This window comes from Pseudorasbora parva, chromosome 13 (genome assembly GCF_024679245.1).
Source record: "Pseudorasbora parva isolate DD20220531a chromosome 13, ASM2467924v1, whole genome shotgun sequence".
In the NCBI taxonomy this organism is placed as follows: Eukaryota; Metazoa; Chordata; class Actinopteri; order Cypriniformes; family Gobionidae; genus Pseudorasbora; species Pseudorasbora parva.
This window is the reverse complement of record NC_090184.1, coordinates 3,402,553-3,418,742: the sequence shown is the minus strand read 5'-3', so window position 1 is coordinate 3,418,742 and position 16,190 is coordinate 3,402,553. Positions and strand designations below refer to the sequence as shown.

General features: G+C 35.9%; 1 protein-coding gene across 4 annotated transcripts in view; it reads left to right on the top strand.

The window, feature by feature from the left end:
- The first annotated feature begins 1,775 nt into the window (after positions 1-1,775).
- The window catches only part of nr6a1a (nuclear receptor subfamily 6, group A, member 1a), a 222,164-nt gene continuing 207,749 nt past the window's right edge, over positions 1,776-16,190 (top strand). The window contains exons 1-2 of one of the 4 annotated variants that reach the window (XM_067412430.1): positions 1,776-1,939; positions 9,900-9,944. In XM_067412430.1, the coding sequence (XP_067268531.1) occupies positions 1,879-1,939; positions 9,900-9,944 (106 nt within the window). In that variant the 5' untranslated portion in view covers positions 1,776-1,878. Of the gene's footprint in view, positions 1,942-9,899; positions 9,945-16,190 lie in introns of all 4 variants that reach the window. The other 3 variants (XM_067412431.1, XM_067412432.1, XM_067412433.1) reach the window with 3 other exon arrangements.

Below are 16,190 nucleotides of genomic sequence, written 5' to 3'. Positions count from 1 at the left end.
CAGGGCTCCTCAGCGTCGATGACATCTCATGTTTTGAGGAGTGTGTGTGGCTGTCATTCATTCACCGCACCGGTGTGGTGACTTGGAATCTAATCTCCAAGGCATATACCAGGGAAATAAGCTTTGGTCATTAATGTAGTAGAAATGTGAAATTATTTTTGAATGTGGTGCCTCCATGAGAATGCTTGACAAAGCAGAGAGAGCAACCATTGGGGAAAAATACCATGGTAGTGAATGGTTGTTCTCTCTGCTTTGTTACAAACATTCTTCCAAATATCTTCCCTTGTGAATCACACACTGTAAAAAATGTTGGTTGGTTTTTGTTGGTTCAACTTAAAAAAGTAAGTAACCTGGTTGCCTTAAAATTGTGAGTTTATTGAAATTAAAACTTTGAGTTGATACAATGAAGGAAATTAGTTTAATAAATAGAAACTCAAAATATTATTGTATCTGAACCACATAAAAAAATTGATAAATCATGAAAATAGCACAATTTGGCATGTTTCACTGCATCATCAGAAATAAAACACACAATTACCCAATATGCTTACAAAATCTTTTAATAATATTTTAATAAAGGTTGTCGAATCTCTAAAATCTTTCATTGTATTAACTCAAAATTTTAATTTCAATGAACTCAAAATTTTAAGGCAACCAGGAAACTTTTTTTCTAAATAATTTTTTACAGTGCACATCTCCAACATTGGACATAATTATTAGCATCTTTTCATTCAATACTTGTTTAACCTCTTTACCAACCTGACACTTTCTGACTGTCTCAGTTTGTGTAAATCCACTTGGGGTTCAGGCAGAGCACCCCCCCCCCCCCACACACACAATGAATAGAAAAGAGTTTTGTAGAAGTCTACAAAAATTATGTGATTTTGTTTCATTAATACAGTTTATACTTTTTTTCTTGATTTACCCTGAAAGAATGGAAGTGAAATGTGACAACATGCCCCATAGGAGTTCATTATAACATGAGCATATGACAGATCAAAATATTAACTTTTTCGAATAAAAATAACGGCTTTTAATCATTAAAAATAAATGCATTTTTGAGTTTGACAACAAACACACCACAAAACACAGCTATACAGCTCAAAACATCACAATAATTAATAACTTCTGAACATTGACTCTCAGTCTTTATCTCATGGTCTCTCAATAGAATTAATAAAAGTATAGAATATAATATCTATAATAATTTTAACAGGTTTAACTGATTGTGTAACGCAGTGTGACAACATGCCCCGCCTGCGGCTGGAGTCTTCTGCTGTTAGATCAGCATTAAACAACATCTCAACTGTTACATTACAGATATACGATCACAATAATATCACATCTGTCTTATTTTAAATAAACACAAAAACAGAGATGAAAAAATTACTGCAATATAGCCTAATTTTCTTATGGTTAAATAAATGTTCAGTGTTATTATCTTCCTACGATTGATTAATTCTGGTACAGTTTGTTTCTCTATATAATGCTGATATGGCAACTAATAAATTACACTACGCTTCATCATGCTGGCATGTGTGTAACGTTTTAAACCATAACCCTGGGTTAGGATGTGCATCACTCACTCCTACTTAAGCAAACGAAACATAAAAAGTGGTATCTGACTTTTTCTACAATTTCTGAAAATGTCCATTTATGTATATAAAATAAAATGCTGTTAAACACGCCCCTCTCTGTAGTCCTGTTACGTCACTCGAGGGTGGTGGTGATTGGATGCGGAGCTCAGATGGCCGCGCCCACACGCGGCACGCTTCAGAGCGCGGAGGAAACAGCAGGAATGAATGATGGAAGTTTGACCTGATCCTGCAAACGGCGAACTACTTCATTCATAACAACGGAGAGAGAGAGCCAAGCGATATGGTGGACAACACACACGGGATTGAGTTCTCTGAGAAACACTGTCCGACGACAGGCGATGGTAAGACCCTTAAATCGAACTATTATCGTTATGTCATTTGATTAATTCCGTGTAATGAACATATTAGATAACTGAAGACTTCCTAAAGTGTGCTTACCCTTCGCACCTGATAAAACAACTTTAGCAGTGAGATTGCATGCTCAGTGAACCACTTACAGTATTTACAGTAGGCTCGTGTTTTTTCTGTGACATGTTAAATACAGGAGGGGTTTTATTTGCACATGGGTCGCTGGTCTTTATGTGCTTGTAAAATGTGAACTTTTGAACTTGGAGAAACCTGCACCCCATCCAGCAGATTCTGGGATCAGTCAGGAATCTGTGGCCACATTGCAGCTTTATCTACACAGCCTCTTTATCTGTAGCCAACCACACCGCCAGAAAATCACAATAAAGCCTGAAACTCATCTCTCATATGTTTTCATTGAAGTTTTTAAAATATTTTTATTAAAATGTACTTTTTTTATTATTAATTTTTTTAATTTATTTTTATTAAGAGAACATATGAATTACAACATTGAATCCAACATACAACAAAAAAGTTTCACAGGACAGTAGCCACATGTTTTCAACAGGGTTAAAAAAAAAAAAAAAAAAAACTCAACTAAAAAAAAACTAAAAATAAAAGATTTAATAAAAAATAAAAAAATAAACAAAAGATAAAAATAATAAAGACAAGTATTTCTTCCTTTTTCTTACTGACAAATTCAAGATTCATATAAATTGTTGAGCACAGTGGGGACATTAGATTATAAAGAATTCATCCAAAAAGTTTAACAAACTGTGTCATTCTTTTTGTTTTTAATTAATTGTAAAGCTTTGTTCAGCGATTCCATCTCTTTTAAATTACAGTTTTTCTCAATTGTTTAAACACTATTTCTGAAACCTTGCTCCATTTTCTGAAACCATTAAACACAAAACCTCCTCTTCAAGCACTATTCACAAAACCTCTGACTCCTCTTGCAAAATGAAACTTTCACCTCAAAACAGTTTTACCTGTGTTCAAAATCAAACACTGCTCTCAAATCATAAACAAAGTTAACAAAATGATAAACACTATCAAGCAATCAGTAAACAATACTGAAAATCAAAAATAGAACACACATTGTTCAAAACATAGTTCTCAGGCAGAAGTACATTTTTAATCTTAAAACAAATTTCATATTTTTCTGTTATTGTCTTGTGATGAATGAAAACATGTTCCATCATAGTAGCTCAAAATTGATCAGAAATTATTGCTAGTCTGCTTTGTTTTGCAATTTTTTGTTCTTCCTCTTGCTTGTAGCCCTATTTTTACCAACTCATTCTCATGAAATGCATATACATCACAAATTGTATTTATTGTGCGATTTATACGGCACAATTAGTTTTTATGTGCATATGATTTGCATTGTCACCCCATTGCTTAGGTTGAGTTGTTTGGAGTACGTCACACGCATCATATGCACACGAAAACTGCGTAACATATGCACATATCTCATTTTTGCATATAAATCGCACGATAAATACAATTTGTGCAATAGATATGCATTTTCATTAGATTAGGCTGATTTTTACAGTACTGTACTCTGCATCTCACAAACTTGTCCTTTGTTTCTGTGATACTGTAATACTTGTTCTTTGTTGATATGAACCTTTAACCAGTCAAAATCTATTGAGCAGTCAGTACTGTCAACAAATGGAAAGTAGGCTTGGGCGGTATCCAAATTTTGATACCGTCAAACCTCCTCCCTATTTTACCTCGGTATACGGTATTACCGTGAATAATTAAAACATTATGATGTAAGGCTCAGACAGCGTCAACAAACTGTTGGCTTGGCTTATATATATATATATATATATATATATATATATATAGGCCTATATTTTTATTTTATTTTTTACATTTGAGCCCCTGCCCCTGAGAAACTCTCTGCACGTTTTATGCTTACCGTTATGAGACAATTGTCAGACAATTGACATTTTTTTTTTGTGAGTCCCATGTCCACTTGATTTTTGTGGAGTTCATGCTTATTGCTTACATTGCCAGCTGTGTGACAAAAGGCTTCGGCAATATTACAGCATAGTCCGAGGGTGCGCTCGGTTTTTCATCCACGCAGCAGTGAGTGGGATGGTGGTTTCGGATATGCGCCCTTAGGTTCAAGGTATTTCCATCTCTTTTTGTTGCACAATTTGCAAATTGCCTCGTCTGTATTTACCGTCAAAACCCAAAATACTTCCAAACTGCAGAAGTTGTGTTCTTTTTTGAGACCGAATAACTCAGTGCCCGACTCGCCGTCTTTTCCCCTCTCTCTCTCTCTCTCTCTCTCTCTCTCTCTCTCTCTCTCTCTCTCTCTCTCTCTCTCTCTCTCTCTCTCTCTCTCTCTCTCTCTCTCTCTCTCTCTCTCTCTCTCTCTCTCTCTCTCTCTCTCTCTCTCTCTCTCTCTCTCTCTCTCTCTCTCTCTCTCATATCCACGCTGTCACAACAACGCATACACATATTTAGGCATTTAATAAATAAAATAGTATTTAATATGTAAATAGTTTAATTAGTTAAATATTTAATAATTAATTGTTGATCAGCAATATGTAGGTTGATCTGGGTTTTTTTTTTGACGGTTTGACGGTATTGAAACTGATACCGTTGCTATTTTTAGATCCCCGCGGTATACCATTTTACCGTATTACCGCCCAAGCCTAATGGAAAGCAACATGTTCAGGGCAATACGATTTGTTAATTGTACAGTATACAGCCTACAATGCACTGTACTTATATTGGTTGTGTCTCATCATTTGAAACAGGGTTAAATCAGTTTTGAGTGGTTGTGTTCAGTCAATGACATTGTGTTCTATATGTGTAATTGATTGTTGCCACTGTTAACCCGTATGAAGGCATGTGCATTAGAGAGCAGAATGTGTCTTGACAATGAGAATGTGTTTAGAGTTTTGCTGAAAAGTCTAAGTGAGATCTGCAAATTGTGTTTTACCATGTGAAATGGTTTAAGGTATTGACAACAGACTGCACAATTAGCTAAATGAGTTCAGGCAACTGAGAAATGTGTTCAGCCGATGGGTTTTAGTGTTTTAGCAAATGAGAAAAACTGTAAAATTTACTTACAGAATACAAAAGAGAAGATCCATAAGCCAAAAGACAAAGCTAGAGGTTCAGGGACTGACAAACATTACATCACATTTGAGTTCGGAGAAATAAAGATAAATAAATAAACGAATAAATGAATAGGCTAAATAAAATAAATAGTAAATAAATCAATAAGGAGGTATCAATTAAATACAGTCCTCCCCACAAAACATAAAATAATAACATTGGGGTTTTCATTGAAGTGGCATTGAAAGGAAATCGCCGGACTGCACCATTATATGCTTGGCAGTAACACTTTCACAAAAGAGATCATTTACTCACCGCCATGTCTTTCTAATTAATCTGATGTTACGGCATCATGTTATATTTGGATATATGTGGACATGGATGACATTTGAGAGTTAATTATGATTTCTTTTAAATTATCATTTTGTCTTGAATTCTCACAAAGCCATGACTTTAGGGACAAACGGAACGATTTTGAGAGGATGGTGCACTTTTATGGGAAAGAGCAGCTTGGACATTCTGCGGAAGTTCTTTTGTGTTCAGCGATTTTAAATCACATGGGTTTGAAATGACATAAGGCAGATTTTTTTTTTTTACTGAATTACAGTCTGATCAATATTGTTCAGTCAATCTTGACTTGATAATTAATGATTTCAGATAAAGCATTTACATGTGCCATGCCAAATTACTTTGAGATGTGTCTGTGATTTCCAAAACATGCCGACGAGCACAGCAGGGGGATTGCCAGCTTTCTGTCCTTTTCTGGGAATGAAGCAGAAAACTAGCCGGTGTGAAGCGAACTCATAAAGCACAAATAAACACAACAAAAGTTGACCACTGTGCTGTACAAAGAACAGTAATAAAAATAAGAATAATAAATAATAATATAAACAAAACAATAAAAAGAATTAAAAAATACATCACTAAATTTAATCTTAAAAAGAAACCATGAGTTCTAATGAATGGAATGCTTGATTTAAAAAGTTAAGACTGTAACTTCGATTTAAATTCATATATCGATAATGCAGTTTCTCTCTTTGTCCTTCAAACCCCTAAAGTCCTTCTTCCTATTGTAACTGTATTAAACATCTCTCAGGAGAGCCTGGACGGCAAATACAGTCACATGATCCAAAACAGCCAATCACTAGCCCTAGAGCCATTCAAACATCAAATTAGGGCCAATATTGCTTTACATTATAAATAAATTCTTTGTCATTGTTTGACAAAGTGTAAATGTACTCGTAATCTGAGCCAAGGCTAATGTGACGTAACTGTTTGGACCCCCCCCCCCCCCACCCCCCCCCCCCCCCCCCCCCCCCCAATTTGTTTTTTATTTTCTCAAAATCAGGGTTTTTTTTTTTTTTTTTTACCAAATACCTTGTTTTCTGGATAACATTTCAATGGTTTAATTAAATGGAAATAACCAAAAAGCAAGTGTCATAATTTGTTTTTAATTATGGTTTGTTTTCTTCCCCCCAACCCCAACCCCCCAGAAATTCTGTTTTGTGTTTTTCTTCTTCTTCTGGCAATCAAATGAAGGTATAAAACATTAATTTCTAAGTATTTATTTATTAAAATTCTCTTTTTGTTTTCAAGTAGTACAAAGATAAAACTAACAAGAGGGGAAAATATTTAGTTTGAAGCCACCTATAGGCATTGCCAGTGACTTATGATAATTCATTATATATCTTCTACTAAAAGTTAGTTCACCAAGGTGATATAAATAGGTATAAAACATTAATTTAATGTATATTTTAATCATATGAAATGAAACTTTTTTTTGGTGTGTGTGTGCTGCACAAAAGAGCTTTACTGTCCAAATTAAAATATGAAAGAACATTTGATCATTTCTTAAACATAAAGTTTTAATAATAGTGTTATCATTATTAGTGTGAGTATTATTATAACATTGACACATAGCTAAATTCTACTGTACAACAGTAATATTGTCACAATTTCTTCATTATCCTCTTAAAGCAGCACTGGGTAACTTTTGCTCTCGGTGGTCCCCCTACAGTTGGGAAAAAATAATGTCCTCCACTACTGTCGTAAGCTCTGTCATCCTACATCAGGGGATGCCATCGCGCGTGCATTTGTTGACATGACGACCCTGATAGCCCTGAACTAGTGATGCGCGGGTCGTCTCATATCCCGCGGACCCCGTATGTCTATTTAATGGTCGCGGGGCGGATTGTAAAAATATATACAGTGCTGCGGGGCGGGCCAAATAACTTCATAAAAGCGTCCCGCGGGTCGGTGCAGCACTAACAGTTCCCCTGAACACTGCAGGAGGAGTTCACATGCAGGGTGTTCTTCTGGCGGCGCGTCTGAAATGTCTTCATCCCAGGTAACGTTACAGTCAGTGGCATATGCTTCAGCATGTCATATGAATATCATTTCATGGGTTTTATTTTTTTTCAAACGCCAAATAATCACGATGCTCACGTTTACAAGCCAGCGTCATTATAGTAGTCTATTGGTTACCGTTTTCCAGAATCTATATGATACTTCAGTTCAATGTTTGAGTGGTAGCTCACCGTAACAAGCAGGACAGCATCGGTCGGGGCACGCCTCCTTCAGCTCACGCCGACGAGCAAACGCTGGTCACATGTTGATCCTCGTCCTGCCTTTAATCACATCACTTTTTCGTTTCCTCTTATTGCTTTCCTCCAACAAAACCTTTTCTTTCTTATTTGTCTGTGCTGCTCGGACATGACTATATTATCCGACGAACAAAGTTGGGCTCGCACGTCTGAATGTAAGGAAGTGTGTGTGTTGGTGGAAGTGACGTATATGCCGTAAAGCTGTCGAATTTTGTAGTTCTTTTTGTTCTCGGGTTTCTACCCGAAACCCGAAGTTTAAAAGTACGATTAAAAACGATACAGACCCCCATCAGGCTATGGCAGACGTGTCATTCAACCTATTGTAAGTCGATTTATCATCACAAGAGTCTTGAAAATATATTATGAAGGTTGAAAAGTTACCTAGTGCTGCTTTAAACTCAAAGGACTCTGAGAAATGAATGACATCATCAAGTATATACTTTACATTTGACATGTCTCGTATATGGTACCATTTCAAAGCTTAGAATGAAAGCTTAGAGAAATACATCACTTTGGCATTTGTTTCACACAGAGTAACTTATTTACACTCAAATTACTCTGGGACCATTTTCTGCCGGGATTTTGGCCTCCCCAAATTGAAATGCGTCCCATACACACATACAGTGGTCTAAATACACAACTCTGGTTTCATTTTACAGGAAATCCTTTGAACCCTTTAAAACACTGCTTACAGTAAGAAACATTTATGTTGGCCTATATGTTGGCTAAACTGTAATACCCTTTTTGGCGTAAAAGGTTCTTTAAAACCGAATCGAGAAACCAAGAATTCTAAATAGAAACCTATGCACTAAAAATTTGAATTTGTTTGGTTTATAAATTAATTTTTGGAAGTGTGTAACTCAGGCCCTGTTTGCTTCAGCACCCTGCAGACAGTTTGGGCTGTTTCCAGCATATGTCAGAAACATTAATTTTGTGTCACTGGGATATTGCATTTATACCACTGTATATGGGGAGACTTGTTTATGAAGAGATTCGGATAGGTGGAAATTACATTAAATAGGTCAATGTGAATAAATCTTACATACAACATGGCTCCACAATTATGACAAAAATCATAACTGTCAATTATTCCCTTGAAGTTGTAATTGCGATTATTAATTATGATTATCACAATTTACATTGAATGCTATTTTGAACAGCTTTAAACCATTGTTTGAAGCAGCATGCCACATATCAAAATAAACAAGCTGAAAAAATCTCTTTTATTGTTTTTCAATAGCTTTAAGCATTAAGCTAGCAAAAGTCAAATATACATTGGTTTGGCACAACATTGGTATACATAAAAAATATGCATGGTATTATAAAGTTATAGTAAAACTAAAAATAATTAAACCTGTAGAAAGGTTAACCTGTAGTCACGATTACAAATTTGATTAATTGTGCAGCTCTAATACAACATGATATTGATATGAGGAGGAGAAGAGAATAACCGATCAGACAACATATACTTACATGTTTATCATTTTTAGCAGTGTTTTCTTCAATTTAAAGAGTTTTCTGTAAAATCTACCCAGAATTGTGTATTTAGAGACCGCTGTATTTGGTTATGGGATGCTTTTAAATTTGGGGAGGCCAAATCCAGGCAGAAATCCCCAAAAATGGTCCCAAAGAAAAGGAGGTTCAACTAAACTTTTATTTTGAAAGGTTTTCATTAATATTTACTAGTAGACACTACATGCGATGTGATTTAACTTGTGAATAAATAATAGTAATTGAATAAATTACTGACCTGCTTTTAATTTATTCATCAAAATGTTGACAAATTATGTGAAATTCCACGGTACACAGTAAATTCAGTTTTTATGACTTGATCATAGTGCCCTATTAAAATCTCTGTGCCCCTGTAGGTGTTTCTTTTACTTCCAAAATATAGACGAGTGAGCCTTTTACCCCACGACCCCAGCCACTGCGGTGAGAGTTGAGATGAGACGGGTTACTTATCGACACCTTGCCATAATTGACACAAATAGTGGAGATTAGAGCTGTAAAATTCAGGCCGTCTGATGGACGTTTGCCACAGGCAGAAGAAAAGCTCATCTTCCTGTCTCATGGTGTGAAGACTCACCGCCTGAAGCCTGGAGTTGAGCTTATATGCAGAGCCTTTTAATTTCACACAGCCCAAGGTCGTTTGCCTTCCACCTTCGGGTCCTATTGAGGGAATGCTGACGTGTGTGTGTGTGTGTGTGTGTGTGTGTGAGGTGCAGTTTGTGTCTAATAACTGATGTAATCTTGAGATTTTTCTCTTCACTGCAAGGTTGTTATGATGGTGATATTTTGGATGCAGAGGAGCGTATGATAGGTAAGGTCTATTTCATTATAAAATGGAGAAAGTGTAGTTCCTTGTTGTTCTTTTGAATGAAATGCCTCTTGCTATGCTCATAGTTTAATACAAAGAAATCAATGTCCTCCAAGTTAAGAAATATCAGTCAATAATGCAGGTTATAGTGTGTCAGCATCAAATGTCCAGCAGGGGGCTTCCTGTCACTGTAACATGCAGTATATTTGTGCAGATAGGAATGTGCTTTTGCTTGTGTGTGCCATACTCGTAGTAACTAAAGTTTCTGAGATCAGTCCAATGAAGTCAAGTTGTGTTTGAAATGTGTCTGAAACCGAAGACTTAAAGTTTCAAGCATCATGTGTATAATGAAAAACAGTTCTCTGATGAAATGTAATCATATTTGGGAAAACTAGCATAATTACTTTCCAGGATTGTGAGATATCATTGGAAGTGAAGAATAAATCTGTCTAGCGTCATAGCATACAGAATGTAACACAACTCTTGATTTGAATGTGCCTTCATGCCTCTATTACCCAGTGGTGAAGCTCAGCATGTTTCAGCTTCAGATGCAGTTCACTCTTAGAAGAAAAGCTTCTGTAGAGATGCTTCTGTACTGTAAAAAAAAAAAAGTTGAGTTAACTTAAAAAAATAAAGCAACCAGCTGCAAAGCATTTTTGAGTTTACTCCACTTCAGTGGTTGAAGTTATGCCAAATCATTTTTGAAAGTTCACTAAACTTATTTGATTAAGTTAATTATACTTTACTCAGTAAGTCCATCTAACTACCAGTCCAACTCAAAGAAACAAGTTAGCACAACTTCAGAGGTCTTGGAGTTCAGTAAACTCAAAAATGCTTTGCAGCTGGTTGCTTTATTTTTTTAAGTTAACTCAACTTTGTACTTTTTGTAAGTTGGTTCAACTTTCTTCAAATATCTAACCCAGATAATTGTGTACCCACCACATTAAGAATCCAAATGCAGCCAGAACAAACCACACTGAAAATACAACACAATACAAAATACATTGCCATCATTACAGAAATTTTTTATTGACAATTCTGCAAAACAGCATTTTCTGTCTCCAATAGGTACATTAGAAGGTGATGAACTTCTACTCCACTCTTCAATATTTATAAACAAAAAAAGATTATGCACTAAATTAGAGTACAAATTGAAATAAATAAATGCTCAACCTTATGATTATCCATAAAGACTGCAGCAATTTTTTTAAGGACCAGACTCTTGCTGAGGACTGGGGGTCAAGAACATTAAACACTTTTGAAAAAAATATTTAGTAACAATTGCAGCAAAGGTATTGCACATTACCTGGTCCAATCTGCTCTTAGTACTACAGAGAGGCACCTTATATTTGGGTTTGAGTGGATGGTGGCATCATTTTCAAAGATGGTTAAGATCCTCATCTTCTCCCTTTATCCTGGCTCTATGTCCTGCAATAGAAATAAGCATAAAATTAGGGATTTTCCAGTGGACCACAGTGTGTTCAGTGTGTTCCTAAACATGCTCATGTAACTTTATTTGAAAAGTAAAGGTGGCCCTGATTATAAAGGGTTAGTTCCTCACAAAAATGAAAATTAGACCATGATTTAATCACCCTCAAGCCATCCTAGGTGTATATAACTTTCTTTGTGTCAGAGTTATATCAGAGTTATATATTAAAAAGCGCATTTTTACCTACCCATCCATCAGCTATTCTATCCATCATATAACTGCCCCACACACAAGCGCATGTTGACTTGCATACCGTTGGAAGCTAGATATTTTAGTCTATACAGTTTTAAGTATGCATATTTTTCTTACACAAACACGCTACTTCGCTTGAATGAATGAATGAATGAATGATACATTTTTACGATGGATAGATGCACTTTTATGGACTTCAAAACAGAAACCACCATTCAATGCCATTATAAAGCTTTGAAGAGCCATGATATTTTTTATTTAACTCTGCGTATATGAAGAATGTCCTATACACCTAGAATGACTTCAGGGTGAACAAACCATGGGCTAATTTTCATTTTTAGTTGAACTAACCTTTTAAGCTTGTTCAAATTCAGCCATTGAACTAAAACTGATAAACATATTATATTTCCCAAGCCCAAACACTGCCACACCTGAACCTGTGCTGTTAGAAGCCATTTCAGCATTGATGTAATTACAATGCTGATTCAACAACAACTTGTTGAATTTGTGCTCTCAGATGAAATCAAACTGATCACTGAGAAAGTTTCAAATATGATTTTTCAATTTAGTATTTTTTACCATGACTTTGTACCCTGCTTTCGTCTCTTTACTCTGCCTTTTGGCTGACAGAGAGCAAATGATAAGTTTGTATACCTAAAAGGACCTGATAAACAGCTGAACAGGTAAAGTATTTCAGGCATGAGTGTAAATGCTGATGATGACACACATCATCTTACCAGGCAAGTCTTCAGGATGTTTCCAAACTTTTCTCTTATAAACAAAGGTCCCTCTGAAAGTTGTGGCCTTTCTTTGAGCAAGTACAATGGAGTGACTGAAAGACAGAAAAAACAAATATGGAACAAGTTATATCCAAAGAGAGGCATGGGACTTAGCTTGACAGAGAGATGACACCATTCAACCTTTAATCAAACATATATCACATGCTAAACAATTACCTGATGTTCAAGTTGGTCTAGTAAGAACTTCATCTCATCTCCATTCTCTGTACAACTAGATGTGTGTTCATCCAATGAAGGGAAAAGGTGCTCTCCTGTAATACTCAGCACAGACCCTGAAAAAAACAAAAACATTGTTATAACAGTAAAAATTAAGTGTACACTTCATTTAGATCTAAAAATAATAAACTCACCTGATCTTTCAAAAGGTCACATTTTGTGCACATCTGCCAAATTTTTGTCAGTGCATCACTGATGTTTGATGTTGTTGCTTTTTTTCCCTTTTTTCTAAACAGGACAAATACAAAAACAAACGCAAAAGCAGTTACAGTGTGTTAATTTAACACGTAGCATTACAGAAATGGAATAATAAAAAGATATTATAACCCAATACATAGTCTTCACTGTATTAATTAAATATAAATGTATTTATAAAGATATAAAAGAGCATTAAATGATTTTGTCTTGTTGTCTGAGTAACAATACACAAGACGGCAGGTAACGTACTTAGATTGCTGTCCCTTTAAGAGCTAAAGCACATATCGAATACATCCTACTAAAACATCTTGGATTCACTAAATTATTTATGTTCAATTAAGACATAACCTACTGTGATTAAGGTAATGCTACCCACTGTGAGCTTTTTGACAAAATTGGGTATATGTTTCACTATCAAATTGCAATAAACACAAAAAATTAGCACTTACATGCTGTCTTTAACATTTTTAACATCATGCACGTCCTTCTTATTCTTTTCTCGTTCAAGCATGTTTCCTCACACTTGTCTAAGTTGTCAATAACGTTGAAGCTGTAACTTTTGGCGCGCGTTATTCAAAACAAAACTGTGTGCATGCGTCTTGCGGAAGAACATTGTAGTCGGAGCTACTTCTCTCTGTTTATGTCTATGAGGACGAGTCACGCCGAAAGTACTGTGCTACTCCGCATTGACGCTGACTGAGCTAAAATAATCCCAAAATAAACATGTATTATAGGTGTAGCGTAATGATTCAAGATAAGACAAAAACATGGTTTAAAAAATGGATTCATAAAATACTTGTTCATTGTATCTATTTCGTCAATTTGGAACATAAAAAAGTGTATTACAAAGTGCAGCTTGTTACTATGCTACGTGGAAATTCTCTAGCAATATAGACCTACATTTTATATAGTCTCCACAAAAATATAGTCCATCCAGCCATACTCTAGCTGTATATGTTGATACATACTTCAAATGTTAACAGACTGCTAAAAGCATCACCGAACATAACAGATAACAAACAAGATAACTAATCACCACATGCTTTAGTTTGAGTTTAGTCTTTTAACATTTAACAAACAAGGTGTGCCATATATGTACCTTAATTTATTCATAAAGCTTAAAGAAAACTTACCTCAACCAGATGAAATCCAGTCCCTTCCAAAGCGTGGTTGAAGGAGGAAACCCCGTGCAAGGTACAGCGCTGACATTCTGCGCATGCGCGATGGCGAGAAGTTATGAATAAATTAAAACATTACGTTTTCTCAACTTAGTTGTTTGTGTTCAGTGGACTACATATTAGTAAACTTGCAGTAAAATCGTTCTTATAAGTAAACTCAACATTGTGGTCAAAAATTTGTCCACTCAACTTAAAATCTGAAACTGAGTCAACAATTTGCAAGTTGGATTTTTTACAGGTTGCAAAGGGGCTGAACATTTCCAGAAACTTTTCAAAAACTTCCAAAAATCTATGTTTAATGGATCAATTTAATTCATTTTTTATTTAAATTAAATGTTATGAATAAAAAAACTCGTAAGCTCGATACTTTATCTCTAGAAAAAATTGAAATGACCTGTTAAACATGAAAGTATCATGTAATCTTTTAAGACATTTCTCCTTGTTAAGAACCTTTTTGGTGTAAAGGGTTCTTTAAAACCAGTTCGACAAACCTAGAATTTTATGCACTAAAAAACTTTCTTGATTTAAAAAAAATTCTTGATAGAATTTTGTCTTTGAGCTTCCGTTCTTGCGGCAGCTCTGTATGTTTCTATGGCATTGCTGCCGAAGAGTAATTATCTAGTGGGTTTACTCATTGTAGAGTTAGTGAAAGTTATCATGAGGACTGTAATGTTTGAGGCGGATCTCATAGCAAACGTCAGTAGACCGGGAAGACTTTAAAGGGGTCCTATAATGCTCCTTTTTACAAGATGTAAAAAAAGTCTCTGATGTCCCCAGAGTGTCTGTGAAGTTTTAGCTCAAGATACCACACAGATCATTTTTAACATGTTAAAATTGTCTTTTTTTGAGGGTGAGCACAGTTTTTGTGTCCCTTTACATGTAAATGAGCTCCTGCTCCCGCCCCCTTTCTAGAAGAGGGTGGAGCTTCAAGAGCTCATGTCAGCAGCTCCTATTACCTCTCTCTCTCTCTCTCTCTCTCTCTCTCTCTCTCTCTCTCCGCTCTCTCTCTCTCTCTCTCTCTCAAACACACACATTTGAATGCTTTTATTTGGATCTGATAGACATTGCACAAGATAACAAGATCCAAATACTCTGGAAAGAGTCAATGACAAGGTGACAGGTCTACAGTTCACAGCTCACACACTTCTACAAGGCCTTTCATTTATAATGCTTTACACGTTAAGGATAAACAAAACATCTCCGTCTCCATATCTGCATGCTCCCTATGGTGGCTGAAACGGAGCAAAATCTAGCAAGCCTTTTTGCCTCCTTTTTTTGCAGTCCCCCCAACTGCATCCCTCTAACCACATTCTTATGGACATGGCCTAAACTCCCAAACACCAGAGTTATTAATGTACATCTATAGCCCAATCTTTGAATGAGATCTACCAGTGGTTGATATTTCAATAGTTTTGAATAGTAACAAGTGTCCATATACAAATCAAAACAGCAACCCACTTCAAAAATGCATACACACTTCATGACCTCTTTTACAATTACGATGTCAGGAGTATTGGGAATGTCTTTAAAATAATCACTGTCAGATGTATTCTGATGAAACCAGTTCACCTGTACGGTGCTATGCTTGTAAATCTTACTCTCATGTCCATAATTTCTCTTTTGCAAGTCCTTTGCGACCAGATCAACCAGACGGTCGTGTCTGGCCACATAAAGTCCTTTATAATTGTGGCATCCATTTAGAATATGAGCAACAGTTTCGTTCTCCTGCTGAGTCGGGTGTAATATACAGTGAGGCTCATGCTTTGATGGATACCATGTTGCCAGATTGTACTTAGTTGGGAGGCATTGTAATCTTGCTTTAATCATGAATATTAAGATGTCCTCTGAGATTGAGGAGTTTGTCAGGACAGAATGAGACACTGAATGGTCAGCAAATTGAAGTAATGCAAGTTTTCCTTGTAATCTGAGGCCTGTCCAGTGCTGTCCACTTTGGGTCTGTCTAAGATTAAGAATTAAGGCTCTTATGTGTTTAATCTGAAGCTGGTGAGATGTATTGTCTTTATTTAAGATCACCAGAGTGGAAACCAGCGGATCGGTGATTATATTGTCATTAAGAGCAGCTACTTCCCCGTCAGAGCCCAGCCAGGACAGCTGTATTCCTGTACGGTGGCAGAGATCATTTAAATCCAGCCAATCGGAGCGCACTCCAAATCCG